Source organism: Mytilus californianus, unplaced genomic scaffold (genome assembly GCF_021869535.1).
Source record: "Mytilus californianus isolate M0D057914Y unplaced genomic scaffold, xbMytCali1.0.p SCAF_6, whole genome shotgun sequence".
In the NCBI taxonomy this organism is placed as follows: Eukaryota; Metazoa; Mollusca; class Bivalvia; order Mytilida; family Mytilidae; genus Mytilus; species Mytilus californianus.
The window spans coordinates 4,677,807-4,693,968 of NW_026262712.1; the positions used below are offsets into that span (position 1 = coordinate 4,677,807).

Here is a 16,162-nt window from a genome sequence, read left to right on the forward strand (position 1 = left end):
GAGAGATTAATTGTCGAAATCCGGACATGGTGTACAAAAAATCTTTGCACCTTTGTTTGCGGTATACCATCTTTGCCGCAAGTTTATTGATTTTTGTTTGGTATTAGATTTATAATTAAGATCCATTTATTACACCTTGTGATCCGTTTATTTGGCAATCGCCAATGGCAGTCAGCAGGGTTTAAGAACATTTGTTGTGCGACCTGTTAGTCAAATGCGTTTTGTTAAAATATACTTTTTCACTTTTTTGGTCGTTTGGAAAATGTTGTTTGTGCTGTATTTAGACCCCTCTAACAAGAAATTTGTTTTGCATGCACACGTATAAAAATTGCGGTTTTTATCCAACGCAATCATAGGTTTGAACGTTGTTTTCAATTTAGACTTGTTTATATTTTTTCGTTTGGGCTTGTATTATATTTGCCTTCGGGTTTATATGATCTGTTCACCCTATTTTGACTCCATAAAATTCAAGAGTCTATCCTAAATTGAGGTAAATTATGTAGCCTTCCAATAACCGTTTCGATTCCTAACATCACTGAAGAGTCATTAATTGTCGAAATCCGGATATGGTGTACTAAAAATCTTTGCACCTTTGTTTGCGGTATTCCATCTTTGCCGCAAGTTTATTGTTTTCTGTTAGGTATTAAATTTATAGTTAAGATCCATTTATTACACCTTGTGATATATTTATTTGGCAATCGCCAATGGCAGTCAGCAGGGTTTAAGAACATTTGTTGTTCGACCTATTAGTCTAATGCGTTTTGTTAGAATATACTTTTTCACTTTTTTGGTTGTTTGGAAAATGTTGTTTGTGCTGTATTTAGACCCCTCTAACAAGAAATTTGTTTTGCATGCACACGTATAAAAATTGCGGTTTTTATCCAACGCAATGATTGGTTTGAACGTTGTTTTCAATTTAGACTTGTTTATTTTTTTTCATTTGGGCTTGTATTATATTTGCCTTCGGGTTTATATGATCCGTTCACCCTATTTTGACTCCATAAAATTCAAGAGTCTATCCTAAATTGAGGTAAATTATGTGGCCTTCCAATAACCGTTTCGATTCCTAACATCACTGAAGAGACATGAATTGTCGAAATCCGCATATGGTGTACAAAAAATCTTTGCACCTTTGTTTGCGGTATTCCATCTTTGCCGCAAGTTTATTGTTTTCTGTTTGGTATTAAATTTATAGTTAAGATCCATTTATTACACCTTGTGATCCGTTTATTTGGCAATCGCCAATGGCAGTCAGCAGGGTTTAAGAACATTTGTTGTTCGACCTGTTAGTCAAATGCGTTTTGTTAAAATATACTTTTTCACATTTTTGGTCGTTTGGAAAATGTTGTTTGTGCTGTATTTAGACCCCTCTAACAAGAAATTTGTTTTGCATGCACACGTATAAAAATTGCGGTTTTTATCCAACGCAATCCTAGGTTTGAACGTTGTTTTCAATTTAGCCTTGTATATATGTTTAATTATACATTATAGTTGTTCATGCGTGATGAAGTATGAAGCGTATTAATCATCTATTGTACTCAGAATTCTTTAAAAAAAGGAAGGGATACAACTTCGTCCCTTTTTTAAGATTTGTTCCTTACATGTAGAAATAACATGACTTAATAAATAACATGAGCAAATATCAATGTTAAGTTATCTGATAATCTGTGTGTGTTGTATCGTCTTTTTAATCGAACGAAGCTACTGTCTCTATTGTTGGTATAATGTTGTAATGCGTTCGATGATTGAAGAGGAGTAGAAGTACACACTCACGTTTATGATATTATCGTAATTGATGTAATAATGGTGCAGTGTGACAAACATAACCCTCTAGCAACACTAACTACTTGCAAGCTAGTACATTGGTTGGAAAAGAAACTGCCTTTTTAATTTCGTGAATTTATAATTGCATGAGATCACCATGCCCTCCCCTCAAAAAAAAGGTGAAATAAAAATACAAAATTCTTCATTCTCAACTTGATAATAGAAAGTTCCAATCGATAATGGATACGCTAAAATCAGGTATGACCCGATATATTTTATTCGTGAGGATAATGTATTCTGACTTAAATTCTATGTTAGAAGAGATGGAATTGGACTATACGTTTTATGTTTTTTTGTGTGCTGAAATACAAGTATTTGGAATAAAAAGATTTTTGACTGAAAAAGACATCTTTTGAGATTTTCACATGTAATTCATGGGACAAATTTATATTATAATATGAATTGACAACGGTCAGATAACCGATAAAAGATCCCATTAAGACAAAGAAAGTGTATCTACACATTTCCAAGAGAATAATGAAGAATATAAATAAGAAGGTGTGGCATGAGTGCCAATGAGACAAATCGCCATCCTAGTCACAATTTAAAAAAAATTAAAGAATTATAGGTCAAAGTACGGAGCCTTGCTTCACATCGAACAGCAAGTTATAAAGGGTCCCAAAATGACTAGTGTAAAACAATTCAAACAGGAAAACCAACGGTATAATCTATATAAACACGAGACACGAGAAACACCTATGAACCACACCAACAAACGACACTTTTGAAAAAATAATGAATTTACGATTTATTTTTATTATAAGATACAACATTCTCGTATGACATCGATATGCATTTAATACAAAAACAAGAGTGTCTGTTTGCAACAACAACAAAACATGTTAACTTTATAAATGTATACTGTTCTTAAATTATAGGTCTAAAATAACCTTGGTTTGCTTTATATCTCTAGGAATTATTTTCGTGAGTATATTGTATTTAATCACACTGTGTGACCATAATATTTCCTATAGAATATCTTTTGGTTTTCGCCTCATTGAAGTATCTGACTTATTTATTTATACATCTTTTTAAAATGAAGGAGAGAAGAGTAAAACATGCAATGTATAAGGTATAGCTCATCTTAGACAATAAATTACAGTACAAGTTATAAAATTTGACTACCACATAAGTCAAAGAAGGATTGATAAATCAAGTTACAAGATGATAAAGTTAACCTGTTTACAGCCCCCTTTAATAATACCTCTACTCCTTCCAAATACGAGACAACATTAAGATAAAACTTGAATATGACGTTAAAGTTCTTGTTTCGACAATGAAATAGCAAAAATAAAATCTAGTTTCGCATATGTAAAATAACTACAATATATAAGGCGTTTTTTTCATGTTTTTGTTAGTGGTTAATCCATTGGATGTTGGAGCTGAATCCTAGATTTATTTTTGGTTGTCATGTCCTTGTTTTATCAGCTAAAAGAACCAAAAAAAAAAAAAATACTCGCAAACAGACAATTTCGAGGTTATATATATATATATATATATACCTCGGAAACACCAAAAACAAATAAAATAGACGGATACAAACATTTCCGATTTTTTCACTAAACCTTGCATAAAAAGATTATTTAATCAGGAGAATCACTCCACAAACAGAATATTTTGCTAATTCTTTTTAGTCGCGTACCAATATACTAAACAATAAAACAAGAATTGTTGAATTTTATGTAGATATGTAGCCTTGTTGTGCTTTGTCTAGCCATCAACATTAGATACGACAAAGTTTTTGGAAACTTGGATATACAAGACATATTCGCAAGAATAAATGTTACCGATCATACCTTCTCAAGAGCCATCAACATATTTTTCATTGTGACTGTCACCTTTTCGTCTTTATCCATAGCAACTGTTATATTGTCCATCATTGCTATGATCTCACCGAAATGGAAACCCGTTTTGCATTTTGCGGTAAGAACTTATTACGATATTTTTTATATGAATGCAATGCAATAATATGTTACCGTGATATCGTCTAAGAGACTTAATCCATGTAGTTTTAATCGTTGGTATATCTTGCAAATGGTTATGTTCCGGACCATAAGAGTATATGGACCATACGCGTAAGGTAATGACCATATACGTATATACTCATATGGTCCGACCATACGGTCCGGGAATTCAATACAATGTACGTTTCATTAGGTATGATCCTTTAAGATATCATAAGTTAACAGTTTCGTAATTGAAATTGTGACTAATTTAATCAAAGGATAATCATTGTTATATTTTTAATGAAATAAATGAATTTACTCACAAATCAAAATTATAGCAAAATTATATTTGCATGGTCAGTGCCGTTGTTTCCTTACGAAACTCAATATGTCGACCTTGACTTTGAAATACAACTTCGATGTAATACCGAAATAAACCGTTTAACTAGACTTCAACTGTTGAACTAACAGGCAAATGCGGCATTGCACCCTCTTTTTTGTATTTTCTTTATTTTGGTGTTTTCATTTGTTATTACGTCAATTACAATTTCTTAAATATTTCACAGTATTTTAGCTATTCTATGTTTTCATGCTCGTAGTCATACGATTATACAGTACCAGTAGTTTATACGTGGAATAAATAAAAATAGAGGGCAGCACACATAAACTACTGTTATTGTAAAAATGTATGAATAGGATCGAGAACAATTAAAAAAAGTGAGATACAAATTTAGAAATTAGACGAATAAAGAATTATATATTTTAAACACTGGGGAAAGAAAAAATCACTCCATTTCGACAGTCAACAGGACAAAGTTGTATCAATTTTTTTCTAGCGAAGGCAAGCTTTAAAATAACATATACATCAGGATTCAGACAACATGTAAAAGATAACGAATTGCAGTAAGTAAATTGAGCCGAATTTTGTCGGAAAAAAAGCTGTGTTTCTGCAAACGAAGTTAGGATTTATTTGCAAAATACCTATTTGGTATAAATACTCATATGGTCGGGCCCGTTAATAACCATATAAGTATACATATTCGGTCATGACCATACGTGTATGGTCCAACTACTCATATGGTCCGGAACAGTTACATTACAGAACAAAAATGTACTATAACTTTCAGGTAACGCTGTGTTCGTCGCCTAATTTTCTCATGATTTGATGTAATCTGTAGGCAAACAAATCGAGCAAAGTCCAGTTCTTTGTAAGTTCTTATTCGATAAATCATTAAAAATCATGCATCGTACAGAAAACAATGATTGTTTTCATACAGTTCATTGATAACAAATGTTAGGTCACACGATGATTTTCCATTATCTCTATGAATCCAGAGATTGTATTCACGATGCTATAATGAAAAATGTCATAGCTCGCCAAAATCTATTTGTGTTTATCAACTGTTATTTGTTTGCTAACATGCGATATTTACTTTAATCAAAATATTCAAAACACTACAATTGAATGTACGATTCGAACTGGAATTTGTATATTTCAAAACGCTTCCACTTTCAATTAAAAAACAATTGAAGAACAAGCAAGGTAGATCGGGTATGCAACGTAATAACACATTCCATATTGTTGTTCCAATTATTCATTTGTTTCAAGAAAAAAAGGTTTTTGACCAGCCGTTTTCTGTTTCGTGTGATAGAATTCAATTTAGCGACATCTTCACAGATGTGTTTAAAATGACACGTCTCATAGTCTAGCTTTGACGGAGGTTTGCTGTTTCTGGTGTAGGCGACGGCGTCAACAATGTTATAGTTTGTGATTAGCTCAATTTAATAGAAACCACTAGTTGTAAGTCAATGATAGTTAATATGCAGCTGTATCAGTATTTGGTACATCTTTTTTCCATGGCGGTTATTTGGCTCCTCCCCCTTAATCATGGTCTATTTACTTTTGCTTACTTTACATGCATCAAGTTGTGCTTTGGTCAGTTTACAAAGAACCACTAGCAGTAGGTCAATGATATTTTGTATGCAGATGCATACTTACTGGCACATCTCATTTCAATGAAGATCATTCAACCCCGCACCCTAAGTCATGGTCTGTTGGCTTTGAAAAGTAATAATTTACATGAACCAGTTTGGAATTAGGTCAGATTGAACGGAACCAATAGTGGTAGGTCAATGATATTTGGTATGGAGAAGCATTACATCTTATTTCTATTGAACTGTTTCAGTTCCGCCCTCTCATTCTTGGTCTATTGACTTTAAATGTTTTGCAGGCTGCTGGATTATTGTGTTCTGTGTTAGTTGCGAATGTAGTGCAAACAGGATTGTGGGGAAAATACTTGGCAGGAGTAAGTTTACCAATTATATTATTCATGTATTGATAGATGCTCATACACATTTGTTTTACTTTATGTTCATTTTGTTATCTAAACAAAGCAAATAATATTCGAAACACAGTCCGTTTAAATATAATAATATCGTGCTGATATGTCCACTAACCTAACTCAATTATTTGTACTCTATTTTGGAATTTTATACAGATTCAAGTGGAGATCAATTTCAATCAAAAATAAAAATGTACACTATTCAATAACTCTTGTTTTGTTTGTAAAAACGTCAAAAATAACAAAATCTAATGACATTTTATAAGACATACAAGAACGTAACGTTAGCATTTAGTATCAAATAAAGTTTATTTTCGTTCTACGTGAGAAATAAAGACAAATACATGTATTTTGAACGATATTTAAACCATAAATAATAGTGATAATGCAGGAAATAAATGGGATGAACGCACAGATAACGTATTACAGGGGATAATTATAAGGACCCACACAGAACAGCCAAACGCTCAACCATGAGGATCGCCACGAAACAGGGAGTTATGATTCTAGTTTCATAACAAATGTATAATATTTTGAAGTGGATTTAAAGATTTAAAATAACTTTTAACTTATGGCGATACAAAAGTACTGACTACAAGGCGGAGGGTACACTCAAGGACCGTCTCAACACCACTGGTAGCAAAGCCTGTAATAAGATTAAGTATGTACATCGCATGTTTCAGGAATAAGCTTCCTCAAGTGAACCTGCAACATAATAGAAACCTTAATTATAAAGATGCGTGAAGCATTATAAATTAAAGGACCTGGATAAAAACCTAAAAAAAGATACCAAAGTATTCGTATGGTACGCCAGACACTCGTATCATCAAGTCTAAACTACCTGATTGCAGCTGTGCTAGTTCCCCATTCTTATATAATCCAGCTGGCAACGTTATTACAGGCATAGATTACCTTAGCCGTATTTGGCACAACTTTTTGGAATGTTAGGTCCTCAGTGCTCTGCAACTCTATACTTGTTGACTTTCTAACTATTTTGATCTGAGCGTCACTGATGAGTCCTATGTAGACAAAACGCGCGTCTGGCGTATCAAATTATAAGTCTGGTGCCTTTGATAACTATTTACTGGTGACCTAAACATTGTCATTAACACTTCTCTGCGAAATGTGTTATCCAAAGCACCACATTATCGAGAGCATTAATCCATCAATTGGAACATAACCTCAAAATACTGATGGATTCAGTCGAGGATTATACCAGGAAATGACCTAAACGCGAGAAAGAAGATGTCGATACTCTTTCCGAATGAATTAAGGATGTGAGGTGGTTAATACAAATCAGAATTAAGAAACTTAATTGGCCTATTAATACCAATGCTACATCAATCTTCAACGACCCAATGTAACAAAGCACTTGTTCTACCTCCATGACAACTATGTTGTTGTCCCCGCAGATAAAGCCTCAAACAATGTCGTTTTATAAAATCACATTACATAAACTGTTCGATAAATGAATTAGGTATTGAACATTTACTTGGAAACTCAACATATACAGTTGGGTGCAGACCAAGTATTACATGTAGACGGGCGGAAAAAATTAACGCGGCGTTCACAAGCGTGCACTTCAAGTAAACGCCGCGTTAATTGTGCGTTAACTCCAAAATTTCAGTAGTCATAAAAAGTAAACGGGTGTTTACTTTCGCGTTTACCTCCTCGTTAATGCAAAATCGGCGCGTCTTCTAATTTTGTAAAGAGTAAACGGGCGTTTACTTTCGCGTTTACTTCCGCATCAACATGAAAAAAGGCGCGTCTTCTTATTTCGTCAAAAGTACACGCACGTTTACTGTTTGTAGTAAACGAGCGTTAACGCAAATTGTCATCGTATCCTGGATACACTGACCTTTAATATCAAATGATAAAGTACATCAAAATTAAATGACCAACTGTTCATTTTCGATTGACAAATTGACGATTATAGTTAATCAATAATGTTATTACACCTCTTTAATCAATTGAAAATTAATCATAGTAAATTTCTTTTTTTGCACAAATAAACAGTTCATGCATGTCCTTCTTTTATTCAAATAATTAAATCATCACAAAAATCCAGCAGTTTTCACATCTCAGATTGTATGACTCAGAATGACTCGTATAACAAATTTATTTGTCCGCATCAACCAAAACTGACCATATTTGCACCATATCATGCAAATCTATATAGCTGCATAGTAAATCAGTATATGTTTAGGTCAGGAGGGACTGTATAATACAAATGACAGTTATAATAGAAAACAATGACTCAAAAATTTGGTTAGCATCAATTTATAGTGCCAGCTTGTCCTCTTTTAATTAAAAATATTGAATCGTAAACAAATATCAGAAGTTTTTATACCTCAGACTGACTCGTATAACAAAATAATTTTTCCGCATCAACCAAGACTGACCATATTTTCACTTTATTATGTAAATCTTTATAGCTGCATAGTAAATCAGTTATACTTTTATATCAGGATGGAATGTATTATACAAATGACAGTTATATTGGAAAACAATGACTCCAAAATTTGGTTCGTTTCAATTTATAGTGCCAGCATGTCCTCTTTATATTCAACATATTGAATCGTAAACAAATATCAGAAGTTTTTATACCTCAGACTGACTCGTATAACAAAATAATTTGTCCGCATCAACCAAAACTGACCATATTTACACTTTACTATGTTAATCTTTATAGCTGCATAGTTAAAATCAGTTATATTTTTATATCAGGATGGATTGTATAATACAAATGACAGCAATATTGGAACACAATGACTACAAAAGTTTGTTCGCATCATTGATAGTGCCAGCATGTCCTCTTTTTTTTCAAAATATTAAATCGTAAACAAATATCAGAAGTTTTCATACCTCAGACTGACTCGTATAACAAAATTATTTGTCCGCATCAACCAAAACTGACCATATTTGCACTTTTTATGTAAATCTCAATAGCCGCAAAATAAATCAGTTATATTTTTATATCAGGATGGATTGTATGATGCAAATGACAGCAATATTGGAAAACAATGACTCAAAAATTTGGTTCGCATTAATCTATAGTTCCAGCATGTCCTCTTTTTATTCAATATATTGAATCGTAAACAAATATCAGATGTGTTTATACCTCAGACTGACTCGTATAACAAAGTTATTTTCCGCGTTAACCAAAACTGACAATATTTGCATTTTATTATGGAAATCTTTATAGTTGCAAAATGAACTGTAACTGAAGTCAGTAGTTCGGGATGGTTACATTTAAAACAAAACTTTTTAATGGCATCATTCAACACTGACATGACTGATTCATGTAATTTATAATGAAAAGTATGAGAAGTTCTCTTCTTTGAATAGTGTACTGTTAATATATTATGTCGGTTGACATCTTTTGTAGCCTAACGTCCAGGGGCAAATATTTTATTCATGTTCAGAATTAACGAGTATATTTTTCGGACGTCTCAGATATCATTTATAATCGTTATGGATAAGTCTGTCTAAAATGGTTACTTATACATCACCTTATCAATATTCCTATATATACACTGTACAATTTTCGATTGAACATTTGGCAAAACAGAATCTTAAATCATGTAAATCCAAGTCAAACAAGGTGAATCACGATTAAAAATCCATGTATGAAATTCATACAGTTATATTTAGGAGGAGACTGTTGAAATGGGGAACGAAGCAACGTAAACCATGATGTTTATTACTCATCATATAAAAATATTTTCCCGATGTGTTGGATAACCTATCTATTCGCCTCGATATTTGTACATGCTACTTTTTAAAAGGAAAAATAGCAAATCTGCTACTCAGTAAATTTATTGGAACTGATTTGATGTAATTAATAAAGTTAATATTTCGAATTAACATTTTTTTTTAATTGTTCTGGTTGGAAACACATATACGTAAAATATTAAGATAAAAGTCGTTTTGATAAAACAAATGTACAAATAAACACGATGTTTATTTCTTACTTTACACAATCAGTTAACGAAAAGTAAACGGGCGTTTACTTTCAAGTGCACGTAATAATACAGTTGTGAAATCTGTAGTAAACGCCCGTTTACTTTTAAGTGCACCTGAAAGTAAACTTGTGAAATTTGAAGTAGACGCCCGTTTACTACTGACTAAACGGACACCGAGTAAACGGGCATTTACTCAGGTAGACATTAGAAATTTCCATTTTGACAGAGTTAACGTAATTATAGTCAAGGCGCGTTTACTAGTAAACGCGAAAATTGAAGTTAACTTACGAAATATGTGCACGCGGCGTTAATGTGCGTTAACTTTATGTAATGCTTGGTATGCACTCAACTGTACCCCCACGATACTTACTTAAGAGTAAATCCTGGATAATCATATAGGTCTGTTCAATTTTCCTTTTGAAATTCAACCACTGTATTGGATACCTAAACTACATAAGTGTCCTTACAACCATCAGAGTATTGCTTGGTCTCCCAAGTGCTTCACGAAACCACTTTCTAAATAATAAACACCATTTTAATAAACATCAAAGCCGGGATTCTTAGTTATTGTAAAACTACCTATTTTAGAGCTGGCGTGAATCAGAAGATGATACTAAAAAATTCCAAAGAGTTTAAATTTTTTTAGAGTACATATAATCTAAGACTCTTTCATCTTGCAATAGTATTAAAACATTTGACTTTTTACACTTTACACAAGTATTCCCATATTCCAAAATTAAAGACAAGTTCCAAGAATTGCTTCTAAAAAATGAATGGTCAATATAGATACAAGTATATTGTCTTAAGGAGGGATAAATCCTAATTTGTAAAAAATCACTGATTCTTACAAAACATTCTCTGAAACTGACATTATCAAGATGCTTGATTTTTTGATTGACAACATATTTGTTATATTTGGAGAACGTGTTTCAAAAAACCATCGGCATCCCATAGGGACCTACCCCCTCTTCTTGCCGACTTGTTTCTTTATTCATATGAGGCTAACTTCATACATGAACTGCTTAGGAAGAAAGAACAGAAGTATCCTTTAACTTTACTTTCCGCTACATATATGATGTTCTCTCACTAAATATTTCAAAATTTGGTGACTATGTTGAATGCATCTATCCCATCGATCTTGAAATAAAAGATCCAACAGATACAGCTAAGTCTGCCTCATATCATGACTTACATCTGAAATTGACAATTAGGGTCGGTTGAAAACAAAAGTTTGTGACAAAAGAGATGATTTCAGCTTCCCAATTGTGATCTTTCCATTTTTATGAAGCAACATTCCAGCAGCGCCCTGCATACGGAGTATATATCTCCAGTTGATAAGATACTCCAGGGCCTGTAATGTCTATCTTGATTTCCTCTATAAAGGATTGCTTCTCACAAAGAAGCTATAAAACCAAGAGTTCCAAATAGTGAAGTTGAAATCATCCCTTTGTAATTTTAACGGACTCCATCACGAGTCACCTAGGTTAAGAGCGTTGAAAACAGAATTTTCGAAACGATTTGCTAAATACAGCTAATGTTATCTGTATCTTGGGGGTAAAAAAAATACGAGTGATTTATAAAAATCAGTATGTTATCAATATGAAATTTACAGAAAATAGTATCAATGACATTTTATGTCAAAGCAAAAGTGCCGACTACAGATGATACCCTCGGTAACAAAACGACAACCATCATTGGCACACCACGAACCCCACAAAAAACCGGGGGTGCTCTTTTTTATAATGCTGTATACTAATCGAACATGATAGTTCTTAGCTTATATGCGTGTAATCATTTTTTAGTATTACTGTAACATGTGTAATGTTTTAATCTACTTAAAGGTTTCGTTAGAGTTAGAAAATGAACTAAAAGCACAATTTGTGAGTTATGCTGGTGGTTATTATTACTCTCACCACTCAGCAACATATGATTGGTCATTATCGCTCTCTTGGAACGCGCTGTTTGTTCAGGTATAATATATATGTCTTTTAAAAATGAAAAATACAAATAGAATATAAACTAATTTATTATAGTTTATCTTATCAATCTACCAATTTGATGGATCACTTCTCAATTTGTTTTTTTTTATCCGATCAACTTTCATGTGCTAGATATGAAACACCATAAACAAATCATTATTTATAGGGTTGTCAAAGACCGATGTTGCAATTAAAAATAGAAATCTCTCTGGGTTATACAAAAAATGTTATAAAGGACGACTTCACCACAAAAAAGGAAGGCAAATACGTTAAGTTAAGTTATCTCATTATATGAGTTGCTGTCAATAGTTTCTTAATAAATAATTATGCCAAACTGTTTTCTCTAGCTAAGTGCAAACATCAAATTTTACTCTGAAAACATTTTGAAATGAGCGTTTTATACGGAAATACGAACGTACGAAACTATAATGTTAAGGTACTTTCAATGATATGCTTCTTGAACTTTGGACTTGTAGGCAGAATGTTGTGGAGTAGGCTCATTGATAGAATTGTCATTTACCTCTACCCATTGGTACTCATCTGGCGACAGATCAAGTCGTCGAATACCAGTACAATGTTGTAAATCTCAATCAGATGTCTTCCCATACGCTGACAGATATGATAATCAATGCACAAATTCTATGCTAGACGGGTATTTTCACACACAGGTTAGTAAGGTATACCTATAATCATTAATGTGGTATTAATACCTGTGTTGAGGATGCGTCTTTAAATATTCAATTGGAATGTCTTCATTTAATATTTGTTAGTTACACTTTCAATATATACAATATACAAAAATGGTGAAATATTCTCAACAAAAACAACAAATGAAAATGACTTTTTATTCATCGATTTTCTGTAAATCTACTGTTTATAAAATTATTTGAAACACTAAGGTTTTATACCCCCGAGTACAAATTGCCTTTGCAGTATTTTGCCGTAATTTTTCTAAATATTCGGTTTTTTATGATCTTGTATTTGATTTAACGTTAAAACTGTTTACATCTGAATAATAATGAGCCAACTCATGCTGATAGCTTTGATTAGTTTTTAAACGAATTATTGTAATACACATATATTAATATATTGTTAAAGCGCCAAGTTGCAAATAAAATTTATTGTTTTAACAGAACATTTTGTAAAATTTAGTAGTATAATCTAAAAAAAAACGATTAAAGAGGAACTATTAATTTAACACGTAGGTCGATATAATTAGTGTCCTTTTCATATAGATATATGCAGAAAAACACAAACACAAAAAACACAAAAAAGAAAATATTAAGGAAAATAATGATGTATAAATTTATACAAAAACCCATAGGTCGTTGAAACAACAAAACAATGCGTTATCACTTTTAATAGATTTCCAATAAAATGAGATACGTACGTAACTCGACGTACGGACCTAATGGGACTGGTTATTGCCAATCATTGAGTTTGATTAAATACGTCGCTCAAGTTTAAACAAAGTATTCCAAGACTTTTAAAATCACACACTGGAATTTTCGTTTATATAAAATTATTTTATCACGATGAAACATGATAGAAATCTTTCATTTTTATTTATCACGTGGTTTTCCAGATTCCCTCCTTTACTTTTACTGACATAAAAGCATGTAAAAACACACGTATTCCATACCTATCATACGTACGATTTGAGTTATACCTATCATACATACGATTTGAGTAATCTTTCATTGTTTTGATTATGAAAATTATTTGTCAATACACTTTTCAGATGAGCGCCCTATTATACGTTTTTTTCTGTCTTTCATTATAGTTTATCTATATTATTTTTTATTATATTTGTTGTTGGGAAATCATTAAAAGGATATTTCTTACAATTTAAGGAATTCGAAACCAGAGTTTGTCAGATTCTGTCTTTACATAAAAGTTGAAAATGTTTATAAAACTATCGCTCCGATTCAATTTCTAAACAACTGTTTTTTTTCATTAATTTCAAAATATTTTGATAAAAATAATCCCTATATATGTTGTTTTTAGAATTAAGGTGTTTTCGATTAGGGATTGTTCTGTTAACTGGAATGCTATCGGAGTCCAAACACAAAAGACATTTCCAGGCATTTTTTTTTATATCCCTTGAAGTAAATCAACTTATAGTATTCTATCTATTTTATTGTTCAACAACTAATAGGGGGTCATCGAATTCATTTTACTGAATAAATCATCAATGGAAATGTGTAAGGTAAGAAAACAAGAAACATTGAACAACATAATATAATAAGATTTCGTTGCCAGATGCGCATCCAGTATTTAAAAAAAGGGGGGGATGGGGGGGGGGGGGGGGATAAGCGTTAGAAGTGGAACAAAATATACGAGTATTGATAGGATGTAGGGCCATATATATAAGTGTTCGTTGCTTATGTATTTTACTTATGCATATGTAGGACGAGATGATGAATTAGAGCCAGACTCTGTATTATACTGTAGGAAGACATGTCTTCCTACCCGGACACATAAGTTTGACCCCGGACCGACCACTCATTGCTCTAACTCCTAAATATTGCGTGCTTGGCAGAGAGGCAGCCAATTTACGGTTTGAAACTGGCGATAATCGAACCCAAGACTTCCTGCACTCGAGCAGTGGCGTAGCTTTCATTGACACAATGAGGCAATCGCCTCTCCAAATTTTTGACCATGAAAAAAAAAGAGATAAAGAAAATTATATACCTTGTAGTATAAAGTAAACAGAATGACGACGGTTCAAAACGTTGAATGCTTTACTCTTATCACTCATTACTCATTATTAACGTTTTCAAAACTTTCTTTCATGAAATGAACAAGGTAGATGCAAATATCTTTTTTAAGTAACAGACAAAGTATACCTCGCAAACAAATGATTCAAACAAGAGGTCACAACTATGAAACAGATATGATGCTTGATTTTTTTTTATAACGAATATGCTACTTTTGGTGGACAAAATTTTCAAAAGACACTTGGCATTCCTACATTTTATGTAGTACTCTTCTTCCTTGGTTAATATAAGCGAGACATCATAGTTCACCCAGTTATTATCATCCACACGTTTTGAAAAAATCTAAACATACAAAGTTCAAAGGCATAGTGGATCTTAAACTTAATGTCCCCAAAACTGTACAAAAGCTTTTTCGAGGAGGTCGTACATAAAATTCTGTCAATTATTTTTGTATATACCTTTTGTTTTGATCAGGACATGTCTGTAACTGAATATTGAGAATTAAACCTTTAAGCAGCAGTTAAGATATTAATTTAATGCGCACTAGAAATATTATTTCATTATAGAATTCCACAAATCTTGATTTTTCATAGACCGGATCTTGTTGCCAGTGTGTGACCTATCAAGAGTATGATAACCGACACCTATTTTGCGATTCATAGATTATCCTTCCACTCCTATTTGGCATTGACATCTTTTAAACATGGTGAGGCTCTGACTGCCAAGATTCAAATTATTGGCCTCACCAGAAATATAATTCAAGTTACGCTACTGACGATTGATTGATAGTTGGTTGCTTAGCGTCCAGTGGCAAATATTTCATGCATAGTTAACGTGTAGAGAGCGTGGCATTCTCTGAACGAGAGGCATCGGATTAAATGTATCCACTTTGACCAGACGGGACTGCGTGCTTGTACATCCCGCACAACCAAACGGACTCCTCATTCTATCAATGGTTTAACTGCCGATCGGAACAAATCCCAAAAGTGACCACATTTCTATTCCCCCTTATCACCTTTGAGGGGTTACTGTCGAGGCGAGCGTGCGACTAAAGAGACAGTTATGAATATGGAAATAGCATTTACATGTACGTGTATTAATCAAAACATTTGCAACAAGAATGTGTAACTTTAAGACACCATGCCCCTTCACATGATCATATTTCCATGTTCCGTGCATCACTTTATCCGTGTCAATTTGGTATTTAATTTTAAACGTTCTATATTATGAACAGAACGGAAGGGCGGACGGATGCACAGACCAGTAAATATAATATCCCTTTGCTATCATAAGTTGGTCGTAAAACTAAAGTTAAGCGCCAAACATTTTAGAAAAAAAAACAATTGAAGAGCAATGACGTTAATTACGCATACGTTTTTACGGGCT

General features: G+C 32.8%; 1 protein-coding gene across 4 annotated transcripts in view; it reads left to right on the forward strand.

Annotated features, from left to right (window-relative positions):
- Positions 1-16,162, forward strand: part of LOC127706052 (uncharacterized) — a 317,740-nt gene that overhangs the window by 96,620 nt on the left and 204,958 nt on the right. For 3 of the 4 annotated variants that reach the window (XM_052210460.1, XM_052210459.1, XM_052210462.1), the window contains 4 exons: positions 2,703-2,748; positions 3,511-3,747; positions 6,002-6,076; positions 11,919-12,047. In XM_052210460.1, coding sequence (XP_052066420.1) covers positions 2,703-2,748; positions 3,511-3,747; positions 6,002-6,076; positions 11,919-12,047 — 487 coding nt within the window. Of the gene's footprint in view, positions 1-2,702; positions 2,749-3,510; positions 3,748-6,001; positions 6,077-11,918; positions 12,048-12,532; positions 12,725-16,162 lie in introns of all 4 variants that reach the window. The other variant, XM_052210461.1, reaches the window with a different exon arrangement.